The sequence below is a fragment of the Tachysurus vachellii genome, chromosome 21 (assembly GCF_030014155.1).
Source record: "Tachysurus vachellii isolate PV-2020 chromosome 21, HZAU_Pvac_v1, whole genome shotgun sequence".
NCBI classification, from domain to species: Eukaryota; Metazoa; Chordata; class Actinopteri; order Siluriformes; family Bagridae; genus Tachysurus; species Tachysurus vachellii.
Window position 1 is genome coordinate 10,138,543 of NC_083480.1, and position 22,177 is coordinate 10,160,719.

The 22,177-nt window shown below is 41.5% G+C and overlaps 1 protein-coding gene across 2 annotated transcripts in view; it reads left to right on the forward strand.

The window, feature by feature from the left end:
• The window catches only part of ctnnal1 (catenin (cadherin-associated protein), alpha-like 1), a 57,013-nt gene that overhangs the window by 30,742 nt on the left and 4,094 nt on the right, over window positions 1–22,177 (forward strand). The window contains exons 4-16 of one of the 2 annotated variants that reach the window (XM_060896909.1): window positions 1,782–1,901; window positions 4,226–4,315; window positions 6,442–6,612; window positions 7,304–7,513; window positions 9,380–9,460; window positions 9,707–9,865; window positions 9,952–10,044; window positions 12,860–13,010; window positions 14,108–14,145; window positions 14,565–14,615; window positions 14,833–15,011; window positions 15,662–15,710; window positions 17,454–17,510. In XM_060896909.1, the coding sequence (XP_060752892.1) occupies window positions 1,782–1,901; window positions 4,226–4,315; window positions 6,442–6,612; window positions 7,304–7,513; window positions 9,380–9,460; window positions 9,707–9,865; window positions 9,952–10,044; window positions 12,860–13,010; window positions 14,108–14,145; window positions 14,565–14,615; window positions 14,833–15,011; window positions 15,662–15,710; window positions 17,454–17,510 (1,449 nt within the window). The remainder of the gene's footprint in view (window positions 1–1,781; window positions 1,902–4,225; window positions 4,316–6,441; window positions 6,613–7,303; window positions 7,514–9,379; window positions 9,461–9,706; window positions 9,866–9,951; window positions 10,045–12,859; window positions 13,011–14,107; window positions 14,146–14,564; window positions 14,616–14,832; window positions 15,012–15,661; window positions 15,711–17,453; window positions 17,511–22,177) is intronic. The other variant, XM_060896910.1, reaches the window with a different exon arrangement.

The following is a 22,177-nucleotide window of genomic DNA, read 5'->3' on the forward strand; positions in this document are numbered from 1 at the left end:
CGATGGCTCATGGAGCTATGGCAGGGATTCCCAAACTAGGGGCTGTGACCCCACATGCAATCGCTTATTCTCGCCTCAGACGTCACACCTACAAACCATTGACTGAACGTCTGATGCATATGCCAGACAAAATTTTAAATGTTTCAGAAGTTTCGAAGTCGCCATCTGATTGGTGATGACAATCAAACCATGACAATGAGCGCTTATGAGGATCAGCTAAACTTTGGATTTTCCAAATGATGTTTAGTTTACGGTACAGACTCATTAATTTACACGACTTTTATTTCATAACTAAACAGTGTATGTTTACTCACCGGTCTGTTTTTGTAGGTTACTTTACATGCCAGTTAGATGTCCTCTTAGGTGATCATTGGCCAATCAAACTGCTACAGAGTCCAGACCTTCCACCCTCAGTCTTAAGGTCTGGTTATGCCACTAGATATCGCTTGAATTATGATTGGTGTCGTGAAAGAACCACAATGTTTAATTATTTTTTCCAATTAAAATCTTCATATGTAGAAACATTAAAGGTGGATTTTATGTGCTGCTAGTATGTTACCAGTCGTCGCCTTCAGAATAAAGACTTTTCAGTATCATGACATGCTGCACTAGTGAAGTTCATCAATAGAAAATGGACACATTAAAACAAACAAGTGTTGTGTCTCAAATTGCAAATTCAGAAATATTTGGGAATTTGAGGTACGGTTTGACGTGGAAACTCGACAGACATTATGTTCTGCCACAGACACATCATCTAGTGGATGCCCTTTTTTAAAATTTCCTAAATAAACTACGTAAGGGCCTTTTTACACCTGGTCACTTCATGTTTTCTCTGATCCGATAGCTATCTGATTTGTTAAAACTGTTCCATTTACATTAGGCCACATAAATGCGTCTTGGCGAATCGGATATCAATCCGATCTTTCTACTCCCGCCCAAAATGCAAATATATTTTACCTCATTTCCACGAATGTACACGAATACCTGCTTATACACGTGATTCAGGATCATGCATACCCTGTTCTGAACCTGACCTACATAGCCTCATAGCAAACATCAATGAATTTAAGCTATAGCTGGAGACCACTAATGAATAATATGATAAAATGTCTGTAATTATTCGCAAATGGACAGACCAAATACAAGTGACATAATGCATACGCCTATATTTAGACCATTCTAGTTTGAGTAAATAGACATAAGAGAGATTTATTTTTCATGTCATTGGACAAGTAAACTCTTCTGGGACATCTCCCCTGGTTCTACCCCGTGACAGAGGGGCTGATAATGACTCTGCCTGCACCGCCTCATTAAAGTCTGCTGTATGCTTCTGAGAGCCAAAACAAACATCTAAGAGAAGAGTGGGAGCTTCAGTATTTGTAGTTACGTGTAGATACAGTGTTTGTGGGCTGTCCATCAAACGGGTGACTGAAGTAGTAAGCAGCAAGTAGTAATAAGTGAAAGCACACACTTTTTTGATGTCTTTAAAAAGAGGGGTGGGGGGTGGATGGGGGATTCTGTAAGGAGACGTTTGCATAACGTTTAACTTTTCCAGATGGAGTCGTTAGTGCCTAAGAACACTAAAGGAAATGCTGCAGCTTTTGTTTTTGCCATGGGGAGGCATGAAGATGTGCAATTTCTCTTTAACATGCAGACTTAATAAATGCATAGCTCTATTAATTATAGTGAAATTAGCAACAATAAGGATCATAAAGAGCCTTTCGAACCGATGCCATTTGAATTTCTTTTCCATAGGCTTTTGTGTATGTGTGTGTTTGCAGGTGCTGGTCACACTGGAGCAGTTGGAGCGAGTCAGCAGCTTTCAAGAGTTTGTGCAGATCTTCAGTCAGTTTGGCAATGAGATGGTGGAATTTGCACATCTTACAGGGGACAGGCAGAATGTAAGGATGTTGTCGTCTTCTTCTTCTTCTTCTTCTTCTTCTTCTTCCATTTTCTTCTTCTTCTTCTTCTTCTTCTTCTTCTTCTTCCATTTTCTTCTTTTTCTTCTTCTTCTTCTTCTTCTTCTTCTTCTTCTTCTTCTTCTTCTTCTTCTTCTTCTTCTCCTTCTTCCATTTTCTGTCCACATTTTCTGTCATAAATTGCTAATTTCACTTTTTTTTCAAGTTATCTTCTTTAGTCATGTCATTGTGCCCATATTTCCCCATTCCTAAATGATCATTTTCGTTGTTAATAATATTCCTAAACACCTTTTATAGACTTTCCAGCTCTGTTAAAGGTCATAATTTTGTGTTTTCTGTTATGACTGATGTTCCCAGATCTCACTGAATATTAACATGAATCATAGCAAGCTGCTTGAGAGTTTCAGCTTATTTTAGTCTTTTTTAGTGAGATTCAGTGGAGATGGTTGCTGTAATATTTCAGAAACTAGGTAAACACCATTAAATGAACATAAAATTCTGTTTTGTGAACAAATTATACAACTGAGGTACTGATATCTTCCACATAAAGCCATGGGGTGCAAAGTTTTGGAAATAAAAAATCACATGCAAACCACTAGCGCCATGCTGATACTGTCGCATAATCTTGAGGAATTTCCATCTTAACCTATTCTTGCATGGCCAGATGTGATTTGTAATGAGAAAGCGAGTCTAAAGCACTGGTGATAAAATTTGACTTAAGGGTCGGTTAGAGCGTAAAGTTAACAAACTTTTTAAAATTTTTGCTCTAATCCAAAATCCTCATGACTGTAAAATCTCAGCCGACTACAAGCATAATGTATGATGGAAATAGGCCAAGACTGCTGAATGATAGACTTGTACAGGTGGATGACACATTAAAAAGGGAAAACAACAGAAATGTGTCCGTGCAACTTGGCACAAGTTTTTGTAGAGACTTTGACACTGTTTTTAAAAAACACGGTTTTGGTTTTCTGATGGTGGTGGAGAATGTTGTCCAACATTTGTTTTGTCTGGTGACTGTGAAGGCCATGGAGTACAGTTCTAGTCGTCACCAGACCATTCAGTCAGTTCTTATGTCCTGTGTGTGGGTGACTCGTCCTGGGTGAGACGACTCCCAGCAGGATAGAAATGTATTCATAACATGTAACGTATTCATAAAGTGTCCGACAGCATAACAGAACTGACAGTTTTCCTTTAATTTGTCACGTCTGTACCTGTGTGTTGCAAATGTGAAGAATGCGTTACAGACAATCAGACAAATAAAAGGTTCTAGTAAACGTTCATTTTTAACATTTACTGCTTTTCTCGATGCACAATTTGGAAAGTCAGGAGCTTAAGCTTTTCTTGTAACGGTATTTGCACTCATACTGTGTGTGCTTTGCTGCCAAGTTGCTGTGTTCAGGAGAGTATTCTCCTTACAGATCATGTCTTTCCCTGTGAGACTGACCTCAATTCAATCTTAAAACCATAAAAAGGGAATGGAAGTGCAGCATATACATAAGTATTCGGTACACTTCCACAGTATAGGAATAAACCTAGACATTATCGTAAACATCTGATTATGTTGGAATTGTCATTAATCTGTCTTCCATTTAAGTCAGTACTTTGAGTAAAGCTTACTGAGCTTTATCAGTTCCCAGCTCTGTGTAATACCCCAATGAGCTGAGCTCTAGAGAAGAACAGGAAGCTTTGAAGTACTGATAAGAGTGTCTTATTTGTGAGCAGAAATGTCTCCTGCCAGTCAGTTTTTCACAAACACATCACGTCTCCATCTTACTGCAGAGCTTCTCTGGCAATCTGCCACCTCCATCTATACACTCTTATAAAGGGAAATATAATAACCGATAATCAAATCTTCTTTTATGATACATTGTTCCCTGCCTCACACACACACACACACACACACACACACACACACACACACACACACACACACACGGACAACATATCAATTCCCAGGTCCCTTGTGTAGAAGCTTTACTAGGTGCTAGTGACTGAAGATCCTGTCACAATGCTTTAGATGCATCATATCTCAGACTCCTACATACAGGAAGGTGTGTGTGGTACAATAGGCTGCTCTCAGATGCTCTCTGTCCACATCAGGTGCTCTGGGAATGCTGCCTGATAGTCAGGTTCTTATTGAACATTCCCATTTATTGGTGAGGTGGATAGAAATCTCATGGTGACGAGACAAGCAGGGTTTTGAATATGGAGAAATGAACCTCTCAGAAATGTTTCGTTCTTTTTTAAAAAGCTCATCTATGATGCATAGCAGCGTAATATAGTTCTTTTTCTCCCTCTCTCAGGATCTGAAGGATGAGAAGCAGAAGGCACGGATGGCCGCAGCCCGTGCTGTGTTGGAGAAATGTACCATGATGCTCCTCACTGCTTCTAAGGTCTGCTGTAATACATGCAGCTAAATCACACACTGGTTTTACTGCAGCACGGTTTCTCAAAATAACAAACAGTAAACATGACACAAGGGTTTCTCAAGTATTCGTGGCCCCAAGAGCGTTCCTCAACGACACTTTGGATAGTCGTCGATTCTTGACTTCCTGAAGGGACTAGATGTTGAGCGCTCCTTTCCCTTATAGGTTAATGGTGTCCAAGTGGTTGTCAGCAGGAATGGAGTCTCTCACTTTTCATCAAAAGAAAAAAAAATATTTTTTGAATTTTATTTTTGAAAGACATGTATTTTAAACAGCGTGCATCTCAAAAACCTCAAATGCATAGGCTTACTTTCAAGGTTTTATTTTCAGTCTGGTAGCTGTTCTTCACTCAGCATGGCCTCAGGACACAAATGTGAGACTAAGTATATTAAACATATTTTCCTACGTTAAGGACAAAACATAACATGGTTTTTGTACATGTATAAAATCCAATTCTTTATTTTTTAGAAGACCAACAGTGTTTTTATTTCCTGAGCATGGTCTGTTAGTTAGAATAGAAAAGTTACCATATTATTGCTGTCCCTAGTTATTTTAAAGTGGTCCAAATATAAACTTTTTAGTGCAGTTCTCACTTCATTGGTTTTATTAGCTTCATCTGAGTATGAATACTTAGGCTTTTCCTCCACTGAATTTTATAAAGGAAATTAGAAGCTTTAAAAGTTAAACTGCTTTTGGGTTGTGACTTAATCAGACATGGGCCCTAAAGCAAGATCAGTGGAGAACCATTGGCTTACATTATAATAAGCTGCATTGTTAATGTATAAGTGTAATATAAAATTGCACCAGATGGAGAGGGGTCATTACAATATGAGAGCTAATTTTTGTGACCCCTGTGAATCTGCTGCTGCCATTTTTGTCTTCGGGGTAAGGACTGGATCTGTGTGACAGATTAAGATTGAATTAGAATGCAGAAAGCAGAATAGCAGTGGTGTGGTTGGTAGTGTTGCAGCCTCACAGATCTAGACTCCCCTCACTGATCCTCACCTCAGGTTATTGTTTATATGGAGTTTTTCACGTTCTCCTGGTGTGTACATGGGTTTGCTCCAGGTTCTCAGGTTTCCATCCACCTTTAAAATGCAGGTAACGTGTGTTTACAAATCTTACTCAACACATCTAATTTAAATAAACACATAGAACAGACCATTTACTGGCCGTTTCTCTTCTAGGGTAATGATGGAATTGCACAATTGTCTAGTCTCTGTATGCTGTAGCATTATTGTTTATTTCACAAAGGGCTCTAGTCCAAACAAGTTCCAGCATGACAGTGTCTTATGTACAGAGAGAGGTACAATATGATATGATGAGCCTGGATGTGTGTGGAAGAACTCGACTGTCCTTCACACTGTTGGGATGAATTGGAATGCTGACCGCACCCTAAACCTTCACCTTAGCACCCTAAACCTTAGCGCCTAACCTCACTAATGCTTTCATAGCCGAATGAGCACAAATCCTCACTTCAGAAGTCTTTTATAGACTATTATAACAGGGGGGTTACATGTAATTTTCCTGCAGTGAGAATCCAGACTTTGATCAAGCTTTTGGAGGCCACAGTGAAAAAGACATAAGTCTAATCAATTCATTTTATAATCAGAGAGCAGCTGTCTAAATGGCTATGTGGCTCTGAAAATATAGGCTTTTCTAGACTTCCTCTTGATCACAGCTAAAATTAATAGCATCTCTCTCTCTCTCTCTCTCTCTCTCTCTCTCTCTCTCTCTCTCTCTCTCTCTCTCTCTCTCTCTCTCTCTCTCTCTCTCTCTCTCTCTCTCTCTCTCTCTCTCTCTCTCTCTCTCTCTCTCTCTCTCTCTCTCTCTCTCTCTCTCTCACTGTGTGTGTTTCTGTCTCTCTCTCTCTAGAAAAGAGTAGGAAATGACAAAAATGTCATGATGTGTTGATTTTTTAGGTCACCATATATATGATTAATTGACTGTCATTTCTCATTGATAGAATGATACTGTCATCTTCCTGTTTGATCATTCAATGGCCACCAGCTAATTGTCCCAAAAAACTCCACACTTTTGCCATCAGATCTCATTCTCCCTCATTCACTCTGCTGTTGTTTTTCTCTCTCCAGACGTGTCTCAGGCACCCAGACTGTGAGTCTGCACGGATCAACAAGAACGCCGTGTTCCAGCGTATGCGTCTGGCTCTGGAGCAGGTTATCGAGATCGTGACAGATGCCAGGAGCAGTGGAGAGGCCAAAGCACTGCCCATCAGTATCTATGCTGGAATTAAAGACCTTAAGGTGCAGCTGTGGGGCAAGAGCTATGTACACAGACAGATTACAGATGACTCAAAAATTTTACTCTGAAGTCAAAATGGTTTTTCTTTTCTTTTTTTTTTTTTTACATGCTTTTCCATGTTTGCAAAGTTTTACCTTTTAGTAATGAATAAAGTCGAAATTCAACTGATACCAACAATCATAGATGTTCCTCCATTATCAGATAATAGTGATATTGGGGAAAAATACCGGTCAAACATTTGCGTCTTCCTGACCGAATGGGATCTAAATATTCTCTAATTGCATATTTGTTCACTTTTTGATTTTACAACTCCCTTTAACTTCATTCCTAACTCTGAACAGGTAAATACTGTCCATACAAGCTCATGGCAATCTGTGTGACATTTCTGCTCCATTTCCCTTTCTGATCCTAAAGCCATGTGGGATGCAGACTTTTGCACTCGGTTGTTCTTTCAGCATAATATATTTTTATATCTCATAGTAAAATCCAAGCTGGGACCTTTAGTCTAATGGCTCATGAATCTATTTCCTGACTTTTTCTTCCTGACACCAAATGCATTCATTCACTGATTCATTTTCCTTGTGATTACACAGAGAATTTGTTTTCTACAAACGTTATTTTGGGCATGTCTTTACATTTTGCTAAATATCATCCACGAGCTTTGCAGCATTTTAGACTGTGTGTGTGTTTCAGAATAAGGTGGAGGGATTGAGGGAATCGCTGTACTGTGTGCCGTGTGAGACTGTAGCAGCACAGCTGGAGGCTCTGGTAGAACAGACTGAAGACTTCACTGATTCAGCGTATACTAGCCATGAACAGCGCGAGAGCATCCTGCAGCTCTGCCACACAACACGGCAGGAAACCAAGCAGCTCATCTCAGCCTGGAGTCAGGCAGTACGACAGGCAATCATTCTCACACACACACACACACACACACACACACACACACACACATGTATGTACACATGCAAAATAATAAACCATCGCCTGTTAGTTAAACTTTCCCTGACTGCACACCCATTTCATACACACTTCCTTTGTTTGAGCAGAGTTTGTTAATAGGATCTGGTTTTGTTGCACAGTAGTTCTCCTAATCCTATCATTCCTTATGCTGTACGTCATTAAATAGTTTAAAGCTAATACATTTTGCAGGCCTTGCGTCATATACAGCTCTAATCCATCAGATGTTAGCTGTAGATGTTCTTTTATCCTCGAGTACCGTGTCAGTTCCCTGATGTCTCTTCAATACCCTTTTCACTTTGCACTTCTGTCACACACATGCTGCGCTTTGCAGAATCCCATCAGACTCTAGTGCCTTTATTTCTGTTCTTCATCTGAGTTTAACAATTTCTGAATCTGTAACGGTTTCTGTATTGCCCCCTTTCCACCAGAAAGAACCGGGTGCTGGTTCAGAGTGCTGGTTCGATGTTGGTTCCACTGGCGAGTGTTTTAAGAACCGGTTTACCTTTCCATGGGCTACAGAGCCATAACAGAGCCAAGTCTTACGTCACTGTATACAACGTTATGCAGCAAGCTTAGCGCAGCAGCGGCAAACACAAACGGTTCTTAAGTCTAGACCAGCAATGTTTTGGTGCTACTTTTCCTGGTTCAGAGCCGGTGCTTTGGGTGTTGAAAAAGAAAGAACTGATTTGAAATTAGGCTCTGGCTCTGAACCAACACTCAAACTGCCTTGGTGGAAAGGGGCATATGTGTGAACCTGCTTTATGTGCTGAAACTGACTCGGTAAACATGCCTCATGCATGCCACTGAACATCATGTCAAATGTTTTCAGGAAATAGACTGGAACTGCAAGAGAAATTTCTGTCTGATTTTTTTTAACCAGTGTGTCTCATAATGCAGATACAAGTTAGTTGTGTAGTGTAGATAGTGTAAGTTGTGTGTAGTGAAAGTGTAAGTTGTGTGTAGTGAAAGTGTAAGTTGTGTGTAGTGAAAGTGTAAGTTGTGTGTAGTGAAAGTGTAAGTTGTTGGTAGTGTGTAGTAAAATTGTAAGTTTTGTATAGTGTGTAGTGAAAGTGTAAGTTGTGTGTAGTGAAAGTGTAAGTTGTGTAGTGACAGTGTTGTGTAAGTGTAAGTTGTATCTTTCAAAGTTGTATCTTTCACTTTCAAAAAAGATCTGCGTTTTGCTTTTCTCTTCTACTTTGCACTCTTTTCAAATATAATATGTAGCCTGAATACTGACTCAGTGCTGTTTATTATCATATTTTATTGAAATGTTTATTGAAATATTACATTTTTAAATGTTTTGCTGTTTATTTCGTGTGTGTAGCACTGTAGGAGGGTTAGTGTTCAAGTGTCTGGTAAATTGAAACAGGACGAATACTGCAGTGTTTCAGACACAGTGTGAGTGTGGACTGGCAGGAGCATGGAGCACATGTGCTAATGGAGGTGATAAGAGCAAGCGCACCACTAAAGTCAACAGGTTAAAGTCAGGAGCTTAGGAGATGAGAGCAGTTGAATGGTTTACACATGCAGCAGCGTGTCTGGTGTTTGTCCTGACACCTTGCTGTAATCCTCCTGGGGGAAAAAATGAGTCGACCCACCTGTCTGGCCTCTGACGACAGCAACCAGTCTTTCATGAAGTGCATCTGAGCTGCTAAGCCACTGTGAAAGAGCTTTAAGTGCAACAAGTGTGATTTGGTACAAAAGAGGCACATTCACTGAGAGGTCATATTTGAGCAGCTTTTTGTCTTCTCTGTCTCTAAAAAAACCCAACGTTCTTTTTCTTTCTGTCCTATTTGACATGAGTAGCAGAAAGCCAAAGACGTGACGGAGGAAGTGGAGTTGGCTATTTTGAAGACCTGTCAGAGTCTCTGTGAGCTCAGACGTGAGGTGAGACATCTGGCACATACATGCAGGAATTCAATACTCTGGAAGTCAGAGATGCACAAACCTACAGTATCATATGTAGCCATCTATTTCATGCAGGTTCCTTTTATTCTCTTCTCTGTGTGTGTGTCTGTGTGTGTGGGTGGGTGTGTGTGTGTGTATGTCTGACCGGTTTGTGAACACTATGCTCTAATTTTTCCTCTCTCTTTATCGCGTGCTCACACTTGGTGTGTTGTGCTGCCCGGTCAGCTCCACAAGGTAGCAGTGGGACGGGCCGGCGAGCTGCTAAAACAACACTCTGATCACGCCGTGCTCCAGGCTCTGAAGGCCGTGGGAGGCGAGGGAAACTTCGAGGCGGTGGCCGATTACACCCGCACACTCACCGAGCACAGGGAGCAGCTGGTGGAGGTGAGCAGCACAGCTTTAAACCCAGGTGGAGTCTCACTTCTGTAACTGTAGTGCTTATGCATTTTTCTGCATCTGTATGCTTTCAGACCTGCCGACTGCTGTGCCACATCTCAGGCACAGAGCCGCTGGAGATCACATGCATCCATGCTGAGGAGACCTTCCATGTCATTGGTCCACAGGTATCAAGGGACTAAAAGGGTTGGACACACACAGGGATGTGACGCTTTGTGAAGGCCAATTCACATAAAAAGCATTTGTGAAGCTTTATTTGGACTTCACAGAACACATTCCTCAATCTGAATATGTTTCACTCCATATCAACTTATATAACCTGATTATATCCATCCTGATATGTTTTACGTGCCATTTATCAGTAGGGCTGCAATAAGTTCTTCAGTAATTATCATCTAATCAAATACATTCTGCAGTATGTTGTGTAATAAAACATGCACTTAGTGTGGTGCTATAGGAAAAGAATCAACAACAGGGTGGAGTGATGCAGCCTGTAACTGTAACACCGTGAACTTTATTCTTTTACCTGCTTGGCCTACAGTGATTTAACTCCTCTTATACAAAAGCAATTTCTCAATAATTAAACCATTATTTGAATTATTTAAGATAACATAGAAAAATGTAGTACATTTTCTGTTTGTAGTTATATTCAATAGTAGGCAATATCTGCAAAAAGTTAGTTACATTTACGGCGTTTATCAGACACCCTTATCCAGAGTGAATTAAAATTTAAAATTTTTAAAATTATTTCAAGTTATACAACAGAGCAATTGGGGGTTAAGGGCCTTGCTCAGGGGCCCAGCATTGGTGGACCTGGGATTCGAACTCACGACCTTCCGATCAGTAGTTCAACCCCTTAACCACCGAGCTACCACATCCCACTTGGTTCCTGTTATGACATATTCTTTTACAGCTATAGTCTTTCCTGCACCAGCTTCTTCTTCCTTTCTTAATAATCTGATCAGATTTGAGAATTGATATAAATTGAAAATAAACATTTTGGAGAGGCTAATTACAGAGGCTAATTACAGTTTGTAATAACACTGTCACATTAACCCACTCTTTTGTGGCATGCTTTTAATTGTTCATTATTAAATAATTCTTTAAAAGTTGTATGTATGGTGAAATGGGATGCACACAGTTGTCTTATTGTAACTCACATTGCTTAAAGAAGAGTAAGCAGAAAAGACTGGCCATAAAATCACCATAAACAGTTATTCACCATAAACAGTTATACACCATAAACAGTTATACAACATAAACAGTTATACAACATAAACATTTATTCACCATAAACAGTTATACACCATAAACAGTTATACACCATAAACAGTTATACGCCATAAACAGTTATACACCATAAACAGTTATACGCCATAAACAGTTATTCACCATAAACAGTTATACACCATAAACAGTTATACACCATAAACAGTTATACAACATAAACAGTTATACAACATAAACATTTATTCACCATAAACAGTTATACACCATAAACAGTTATACACCATAAACAGTTATAGTCCATAAACATTTATACGCCATAAACATTTATACGCCATAAACAGTTATACGCCATAAACAGTTATTCACCATAAACAGTTATAGTCCATAAACATTTATACGCCATAAACAGTTATACGCCATAAACAGTTATTCACCATAAACAGTTATCGACCATAAACAGTTGTACGCCATAAACAGTTATACACCATAAACATAGACCATAAACAGTTATTCACCATAAACAGTTATAGACCATAAACAGTTATAGACCATAAACAGTTATTCACCATAAACAGTTATTCACCATAAACAGTTATAGACCATAAACAGTTATCGACCATAAACAGTTATACACCATAAACAGTTATACGCCATAAACAGTTATACGCCATAAACAGTTATTCACCATAAACAGTTATAGACCATAAACAGTTATACACCATAAACAGTTATAGTCCATAAACATTTATACGCCATAAACAGTTATACACCATAAACAGTTATAGTCCATAAACATTTATACGCCATAAACAGTTATACACCATAAACAGTTATAGACCATAAACAGTTATTCACCATAAACAGTTATCGACCATAAACAGTTATACACCATAAACAGTTATACGCCATAAACAGTTATACGCCATAAACAGTTATAGACCATAAACAGTTATACGCCATAAACAGTTATTCACCATAAACAGTTATAGACCATAAACAGTTATAGACCATAAACAGTTATACACCATAAACAGTTATACACCATAAACAGTTATACGCCATAAACAGTTATTCACCATAAACAGTTATACACCATAAACAGTTATACACCATAAACAGTTATACACCATAAACAGTTATACACCATAAACCATTATGCTTTCGAGTGTAGACTGAACATAGGCAGGCTGTGTACAATGTAGGAACATAGGTTGCACTTTGATTTAGTTAACATTTAAGCTTCAGTATCAACTTTTCCACTGTTTACCTTATTTTAGTACTCCACTTACTTTACTCCACTTGTTATTTTTGTGTTTAAATGTGATTTATATAGTAAAATAGTTTAAATGAATATGAATTCCGAGCAATGAAGATCTTGTATTTATAAGCTGTTTGTTGCCATCTTTGTTTTTGTGTATTGAGTATAATGGAGGCAACGTGACATCATGTGCCTGTAATAATGAAGCTTAAAGGTCAATCAGCCAATAAGAGCACAACATGGAGCAGTCGCTTTAGATGTGCATGTTAATGGCTCTATCAATAATTCAGTAAATCAGCAGGATCCATTCTGTTAATAGAAACACATCTCTGTTTTTTTTTCTTTTCCATTATATCTGATAGTTTAGGAGTAAAGCATGTGTTTATAAAGTAGTGTTGGGAAACGTTATAATTCACTGAAACAACAATGATTAAAAGTAATCCTTTAGTTTCTCTCTTCTGCATTAATGATTGTTTGTCTCACTCTCCGCTCAGATCATCTCTGCAGCTCAGACGCTGGCTCTGCACCCCAACAGTAAGATAGCCAAAGAAAACCTGGACGTGTTCTGTGAGGCCTGGGAGTCACAGCTGTGTGACATGGCCGTCCTGCTGAAAGAGATCGGCGACGTTTTCGAAGGCCGCAGAGGTAACCAATCACCATCATACCCTCAATCCTGCCCTGCTAGTCCGGGTTCTGTCTGGGCGAAGAGCCACTCGAACATATGCTTTCATTTTGTAGCTCATACTGTTATCTACCTTTACAGCTCAAGACTTCGGCGTCACTTTAAACCAATAATCTTTAAATATTCTGCTCGGGCAGAGTAGAATATTCAAAGCAGATTATTCTATGCAGATATGTTTTCTAATCATGTAATCCTTCAGTCTCAATAAATAATAAATGCTTTAGTAGCAGACCTTAAATCCCAGGTGCACTGGAGATTATTACGTGAGATTTAATATTCGAATGTTATTGAAGTTAGTTTTGGGCTCAGTATATTAGATTCCGGTATGTTCTTTATCGTCAGTGCACAGTGAATAATGCGGATGTTGATTTTCAGGGCCATTTTATGTTGCATTCGTTCAATGTTGCATTCATTTAATATCCTGGATGATGACTCACTGATTAAAAAAAAATGTTTATCTGTGATCTTAAAGGTAGAATTTTTTTTAATATCACACAAACCACAAGTAGAACATATTTTGTGGTACGCAGTGAAGTCCTTTTCCACTCAAATGTTAGATAGCATCTTTTAATACGAAGGTCACGTATTGTTATATCTCATATTTGCCGCTGCCTTCTGCCATTGTATGAAAAGCTGAGCGCAACATTTTGCGGGCTCTCTCTTACTGTCTGTTCCCACACATCAGTCCCTCTGTGGTAGAGAACGTTCATCTGAATGTCAGTGTGGACTTTATCCTGAAGTGGCATCAGTCCAGGTCTTGTAAAGGTCTACAGTATGGTTTTGTTACAGGTCTAGGGGCAGGGGCTATAAGAAGCTTGTGCTCTTAAAAAGGTCTTCTTTTCATATGATGAGATATGTATCATCTTCGACTTTCAAGGTGCACCAGGTTGATATTTACACAGTCTGCAGAAGCCACCTGCTTTTTACTGAAGTAGTTGACCGAGCGCCGTAAATGGACATCTTTTGAGAATAGAGGAAAAAGTTCTAACACGAAAACCTAGATCTATTTCAATTTTAAATATAATGAGTTCAACATTTCAACACTTTTTTTTATTTTTAGGGGATAAAAGAACATATCTGTCGTTACCTCGGCCAGGGGTGAGTATCTCTGAAAAGACCAACACATTTTTGGTGCCGCTGTTATTTATATCCCTGAAATATTTAACATTTTTTGTTGTGCAGCTTGTTTACATTCATGCATACAAATATAAAGCGAGTCCAGTGAAATATATCTTTTAGATATTGAAATATCAAATATCTTTTTAGAAATATCAAATATTTTCCAGCTTCTCGACTATACATACGCTTTGACACTCATTTATTCAGGGTTTACATTGTGCAAAGACTTTGTAGTGTCTGTAATTCTGCACATATTGAATTACTAATGCAGGCTAATTATATGTACACACTGGCTTTCATTTATCTCTATACATTTACTATCATGTACCCATTCATTAATTTTTTTAAATGATAAACCTATTTGAAATGAATTTTGTTTTCAATTTGTCTCTGACCAGAAGCACTTGGCTAATCTGAAGACTCCGAAGACAGCCAGGCTCGACACAGAGGTACAGCAAATAAACTTGAGTCACGGTTTGTTTACACGGAGACTTTGTTATTCTTGGCTGAAAACAAAAGCAGTTTTGAAACCTGGGTAATGTTGGGCATCCTCATTTTCAGATACGGGAGCAAATAAAAAGCAGTATTAAATTAAATAGCAAAACTAAAACGTATTATTTTGGACGAACTGCTGCTGAGCTGTTGTTTTGTTTTTTTTTTCAAAAGGGGCCTGTTTGTTGTGTTGGTCAGGATCAGACCACCATCACAAAGCTGGGACAGGAGCTTCGGTTTCTTACCTCTGATGTGGATGCTGAGTTGGATCGCTGGGAGAATCAGGAGCACGAGGTGGTCCGACTTTGTCAGAGCCTATCCAGCATGGCATACTCCATGTACCTCTTTACCAGGTACTGAACATTGTTCTGCCTTTCAGAATTGAGCCAGAATGCCAGGCTTGCTAAAAGCAATATAAAGCCACGAGGCCTGCTGCATTGTCAGGGCAGCTGCGGACAAATCATAAACACATTAACTATAGCTCAGGAGGTACCTGAAATCTCCATTGCTTTTCCCCACACCCATGATGTGTTTGCACGGAAAACATAAACGATGAAAAGTGGAAGCAAATGTAATGTCCTAAAATATGGCAAGCTCATTAACTAGTGCATTAATTTAGATTGCAGCAAATGAACGAGTGCTGAACAAATTAGAAGTTTCATATTAAACTAACGTTTCAGCTGTGAGATGTTGCATGCACATCCCATGAAGCATGTATCATTTGAATTTGGCTTTCATCTTTATTTTCTCTCAACATGTTTAACCACAAAATGACTGCAGAAGAGTTATACTTTATTTTACTTGCTATATTGTATTTCACTTTCACTAACCGTGTTTTTACATAACTCAGTGTTCCTAAATGACATCTTGTTCAGCAGTGATATTCACCTGCTGGTCCGGGGTGTTGTCCACCATGTCTTTTACTATTTGTCTCTTGTCTAGCTGCTCAGTGCTAAGGATGAATGGCTGTTTCATTAACTCAGTCTTTTTGTGTGTGATTAAGGGGAGAAGGCCTGTTGAAGACCACTATGGACCTCTTCCACCAAGCTGAGGCAGGTCATCAAGCTCAATTGTTTGGCTTGTTTTCTTTTTAAGCACAGGTGACTAAGACAGATGAAGTCCCTGGTAAAGACAGATCAATATGTTATTAAAAGCAGCCGTCATTGTCTGTAAGATGCTCCATCTTGCAATTTGGCTCCGGGGCTTCCACGGAGAGCATGCGGTGAAACTGCCGAGTCTGGTAGTGTGAGCTGTTGGCCTCCAGATTTCCCCACAATAAGCTCTGGCCTAGGAGAGTGAGAGGATCTGCTTTTTTACATAATAAACAGCTCTGCTGAAAACATTAAAAGCTTCAGCACACAGTGCGGTCTTTCACTGCAAATAAGTCTCACTCATTACTCTGAGGATTAACTTGTTCAATCATAAACTTTCCGTAACTGATTTATACGCTTTGGAGGTCTATGGTGTCTGTTGCTGCATTTCCCAGCCGAAGACCAGGCTAAAAAAGACGAATCTGATCGGGAAAAAAAATTATAATCTGGTTCATGACCCAGAAGTAAAGTTCAGTCTTGCTCCCCAATATATAGTGAGATTGATGAGCCATCACATTGTCATGGCACATCATTTTAACAGGTTAATAATCAATATTTAATCTATCTAATAAATCTAATATTAACAGAAGCATAAAATGTAATGCAGTTTAAAGGCACTGAAAAAATCGTGCTGTTTTTAAAGCAGATCACATTTGTTCACCCAAACCTAATGTTAAAATGTTTTTCAGCATTTTTCAACCTAATCTCTAATGACATTTACATTTGTGGTATTTGGCAGATGCACCCAGAGCAACCTATTCATCTTATTTCTGCTTGCAGTTGAGGGTTAAGGGCTTTGCTCAGAGGATTTGAACTCAACTACACTAACCCTAGCGCAACGTCTTAACTACTGAGTTACAATTTTGTGTCGTTATAAACAAAGATTACAATCTGGATCTCTGTACTGGTATTATGTACTGGTCAAATAAGTACTGGTCTCTGTACTGGTCAAATAAGAATGTGGGTCATGATATTCTAGGAAACTAGCCAAGGGAGTGTGTGTTATGATCCGGCTCGGCATCGCAAATTGTTTTATTCCTCTTATACCACAGCAGTTAACCAATGCTTACAAATGATGTACAGTTATTACATACAGTTATTACGCACGTTATAAAAGCTATACAGTCATTCCTTCACCAAACCTTTCTTTCACTTGAAGTTAAGTACAGCTTCATGTTTGAATGTTACAAGGCACTGACACTGGAGACTCCTTCCATAAATGATAAATAAATGACTTTACCAATTAAACTAATAATCAGTGCCTTCTGACCAGACAGGTGAATCATGAACTTAACAGCTCTGTGGAATCGCAATAATTGCTTCAATTCAAGTAATATACAACAAATTGGGGGGGAAAAAGACAGACCGTTATATCTATATTATACCGAGAGCATTAATGATAGTCTAAGAGAACCAGAGATTGTTCTCTCTGTGACAAAGTATTGGTAGTTTTAGAGCTAGGACAAAGTGTCAAGATGTAGTGATTTAATAGACTGAAGAATTCACATTCCAAAAAAAGAGTCTTGCATAATTGTGTATAGACAAGGTTCACTTTTGTATTCTTGTTATTATTGATAGATAGATTACAGCCTAAAAAACCTAAAAAAAAACTTACTTGTGTATTCTTAAATATTGACAGCGTGTTGTTAAGGACATTTAAGATTAGGATTGTGTTTAATTTAAATATGTCTTGTTTATTTTCAGCTCCTGTCAGAGTTGGGTCTCCAGCTGTGCTCCTTTCTTCAGTCCTTCTCCTTACAGGTAAAATACACTTCATCTCTCAGTCCTAATCAGATCCAACTCCATTACCTTCACAATTTCATTCAGGACCCCGCCCTGAAGGTCTGTTAATGACTATCATCTATCTCAGAGACAAAGGTGTGATGCAGCTATCAGCGTTAACTAACCCTGTGTGCTCGGGACAAGCTTGGGCTTATCGTAAATGCCCTGTCTGGTGCCTCAGCACAGCCCCTGCTCATTAATAAAATACAGAAGGCCTGCTCTGTGATTTACTTGATAAACTCTTCTATTATTCTACAAGGTGTTCGGGTTTTGGGATCGTCATTGGGATTTTCTTCCTGACGGAATATTTTTGGAAGCATTACAGTATAGAATTGTGTTAAAGGAGCTTACTGAATAAGACTGAGGAACTTTTAACAAAACCTTACAGGTGGTGTGGTAATGTTATGACAAATGTTAATTAGATCTTTAGGGTTATTGTTTATATTCAGCTTATGTTTTACATGTTAAACCTTTGTTTTGTGGTCTGGGGGAAAAAGCCAGAAAAAAATTCTGGAGAAAAATTTCTTCTAAAAATTGTGTTTTGACAAATTTATTTTTATTTGGCCAATAATACACTTTAATACTCCTCCTTTATGCAAACATTATTATGTAAACTTATTAAACTTATCCTTTATGCAAATGTATTCAAATAATGTGAAGATGATTTTTAGTAACGATCCAGTTTAACAAACATGATGGTAAAAGCAGTCAGTCTGTCTAAAGATGTCTAAAACATTGCTAGCAGAGTGTGATTTCCATCCATCCATCCATCCATCCATCCATCCATCCATCTTCTACCGCTTATCCGGGGCCGGGTCGCGGGGGCAGCAGTTTGAGCAGGGACACCCAGACTTCCCTCTCCCCAGACACTTCCTCCAGCTCCTCCGGGGGAATACCGAGGCATTCCCAGGCCAGCCGAGAGACATAGTCCCTCCAGCGTGTCCTAGGTCTTCCCCGGGGCTTCCTCCCGGTTGGACATGCCCGGAACACCTCTCCAGGGAGGCGTCCAGGAGGCATCCGGAACAGATGCCCGAGCCACCTCAGCTGACTCCTCTCGATGTGGAGGAGCAGCGGCTCTACTCTGAGCTCCTCCCGAGTGACCGAGCTCCTCACCCTATCTCTAAGGGAGCGCCCAGCCACCCTGCGGAGGAAACTCATTTCGGCTGCCTGTATCCGGGATCTTGTCCTTTCGGTCATGACCCAAAGCTCATGACCATAGGTGAGGGTAGGAACGTAGATCGACTGGTAAATAGAGAGCTTCGCCTTGCGGCTCAGCTCTTTCTTTACCACAACAGACCGGTATATCGACCGCATCACTGCAGAAGATACACCGATCCGCCTGTCGATCTCCCGCTCCATCCTTCCCTCACTCGTGAACAAGACCCCAAGATACTTAAACTCCTCCACTTGAGGCAGGAGCTTTCCACCAACCTGAAGGGGGCAAGCCACCCTTTTCCGGCTGAGAACCATGGCCTCGGACTTGGAGGTGCTGATTCTCATCCCCGCCGCTTCACACTCGGCTGCAAACCGTCCCAGTGCACGCTGAAGGTTCTGATTTGAAGAAGCCAACAGGAAACATCATCTGCAAAAAGCAGAGACGAAATCCCGTGGTCCCCAAACTGGACTCCCTCTGGCCCCCGACTGCGCCTAGAAATCCTGTCCATATAAATAATGAACAGGACCGGTGACAAAGGGCAGCCCTGCCGGAGTCCAACATGCACCTGGAACAAGTCTGACTTACTGCCGGCAATGCGAACCAAACTCCTGCTCCGGTCATATAGGGACCGGACAGCCCTTAGCAGAGGGCCCCGGACCCCATACTCCCAGAGCACCCCCCACAGATCACCACGAGGGACACAGTCAAATGCCTTCTCCAGATCCACAAAGCACATGTGGACTGGTTGGGCAAACTCCCATGAACCCTCCAGCAACCTGGTGAGGGTATAGAGATGGTCCAGTGTTCCACGACCGGGACAAAACCCGCATTGTTCCTCCTGAATCCGAGGTTCGACTATCGGCCGAATTCTCCTCTCCAGTACCCTGGCATAGACTTTTCCGGGGCGGATCTCATCCACCCCCGGTGCCTTGCCACTGAGGAGCTTCTCAACCACCTCAGTGACCTCAGCTTGGGGGATCGACGAGTCCTCAACTGAGCCCTCTGCCTCTGCTTCCTCAGTGGAAGACATGTCGGTGGGGTTGAGGAGATCCTCGAAGTACTCCTTCCACCGTCCAAGAATGTCCCCAGTCAAAGTCAGCAGATTCCCACTCTCACTGTAAACAGTGTGAGCAGGGCACTGCTTCCCCCTCCTGAGGCGCCGGACGGTTTGCAAGAATTTCTTCGAGGCCAAACGATAGTCCTTCTCCATGGCCTCACCGAACTCCTCCCAGACCCGAGTTTTTGCCTCTGCAACCACCCGGGCTGAAGCTCGCTTGGCCCTCCGGTTACCTATCAGCTGCCTCCGGAGTCCCCCGAGCCAACCGTCTTCAGCTTGACGGCATCCCTTACTTCCAGGGTCCACCAACGGGTTCGGGGATTGCCGCCACGACAGGCACCGGAGACCTTACGGCCACAGCTCCATGCGGCCGCGTCGACAATAGAGGTGGAGAACATGGTCCACTCAGACTCAATGTCTCCAACCTCCCTCGGGATCTGGTTGAAGCTCTGCCAGAGGTGGGAGTTGAAGATCTCTCTGACCGGAGACTCTGCCAAACGTTCCCTCACAGTACGTTTGGGTCTGCCAAGTCTGTCCAACTTCCTCCCCGGCCATCGGATCCAACTCACCACCAGGTGGTGATCAGTTGACAGCTCCGCCCCTCTCTTTGTCCAAGACATACGGCCGGAGGTCAGATGAAACAACCACAAAGTCGATTATCGACTTCCGACCTAGGGTGTCCTGATGCCATGTGTACTGATGGACACCCTTATGCTTGAACATGGTGTTCGTTATGGACAAACTATGACTAGCACAGAAGTCCAATAACAGAACACCACTCGGGTTCAGGTCGGGGGGGCCGTTCCTCCCAATCACGCCCCTCCAGGTGTCACTGTCGCTGCCCACGTGGGCGTTGAAGTCCCCCAGTAGAATGACTGAGTCCCCAGTCGGAGCACTTTCCAGCACCCCTCCCAGAGACACCAAGAAGGTCGGGTACTCTACACTGCCATTTGGCCCGTAAGCACAAATAACAGTGAGAGACCTCTCCCCGACCCGAAGGCGCAGGGAAACGACCCTCTCGTTCACCGGGGTAAACTCCAACACATGGCTGCTGAGCTGGGGGCTATGAGCAAGCCCACACCAGCCCGCCGCCTCTCACCGCGGGCAACTCCAGAGTAGTAGAGAGCCCAGCCTCTCTCGAGAGAGAGTTGGGTTCCAGAGCCCAAGCTGTGCGTGCAGGCGAGCCCAACTATATCTAGTCGGTATCTCTCAACCTCCCGCACCAGCTCAGGCTCCTTCCCCCCCAGCGAGGTGACATTCCATGTCCCTAGAGCCAGATTCCGTGTCCAGGGATTGGGTCGCCTAGGCTCCCGCCTTCGACTGCCACCCAATCCACATTGCACCAGCCCCTTACGGTTTCTCATGCAGGTGGTGGGCCCACAGGAGATCGGCCCCACGTCGCTCCTTCGGGCTGAGCCCGGCCGGGCCTCGTGGGGTAAGACCCGGCCACCGGGCGCTCGCATGCGAGCCCCAACCCCGGGCCTGGCTCCAGGGTGGGGCCCCGGTTGCGCCATACCGGGCGACGTCACGGACCTTTCTTCATAAGGGGTATTGAACCGCTCTTTGTCTGGCCCATCACCCAGGACCTTTTTGCCTTGGGAGACCCTACCAGGGGCAGAAAGCCCCAGACAACATAGCTCCTAGGATCATTCAGGCACACAAACCCCTCCACCACAATAAGGTGGCGGTTCAAGGAGGAGGAGTGTGATTTCCTCACACAGTAAATGTCATGCTTTGCTGATGAGTTTGGATGCTGAAACAGACAAAAGGCTAATCAGTTTAATTTGTACTCTGATTTGAAACTGGTTGTCACACAAGAGCGCTTACACACTCCACACAGAGCACCGCAAATAAAGTTGTAAAATGTTAAAGAGTGAAGCAGGAACCGTAAATGCAGTGTGGGATTTTTACTTCATATGATTAGACAAGAAAGACTGAGGTGGAGGACAATACAAATAGAATGTGTGTGTGTGTGTGTGAATAATAAATACACATCATATTGTATCTGTTGCTGTATTATGTGTACATGTATATGTACATATGTAATATATAATACAGCAACAGATACAATATGATGTGTGAAGTTGTGTTTGATTGTGTGCAGTTGCTGTGTGCATTTACAGCATTTGGCAGACACCCTTATCCAGAGCGACTTACATTAGCTCATTTTTTTTATATAGCTGTGCAATTGAGGGTTAAGGGCCTTGCTCAGGGGCCCAACAGTGGCAGCTTGGTGAACCTGGGATCGAACTCAACCTTCCGATTAGTAGCCCAACACCTTAACCACTAGGCTACCACGTCATAGTGTGTCTCAGTGGAATTAGTGGGGAATCTTTAACTACGCCCCCCCACCCCACCCCCACTTTTCACTTTTAATCAACATTACTTGTGGTTAAAATACATAAAAAACATTTTTCAATCAGTAAAGCATTT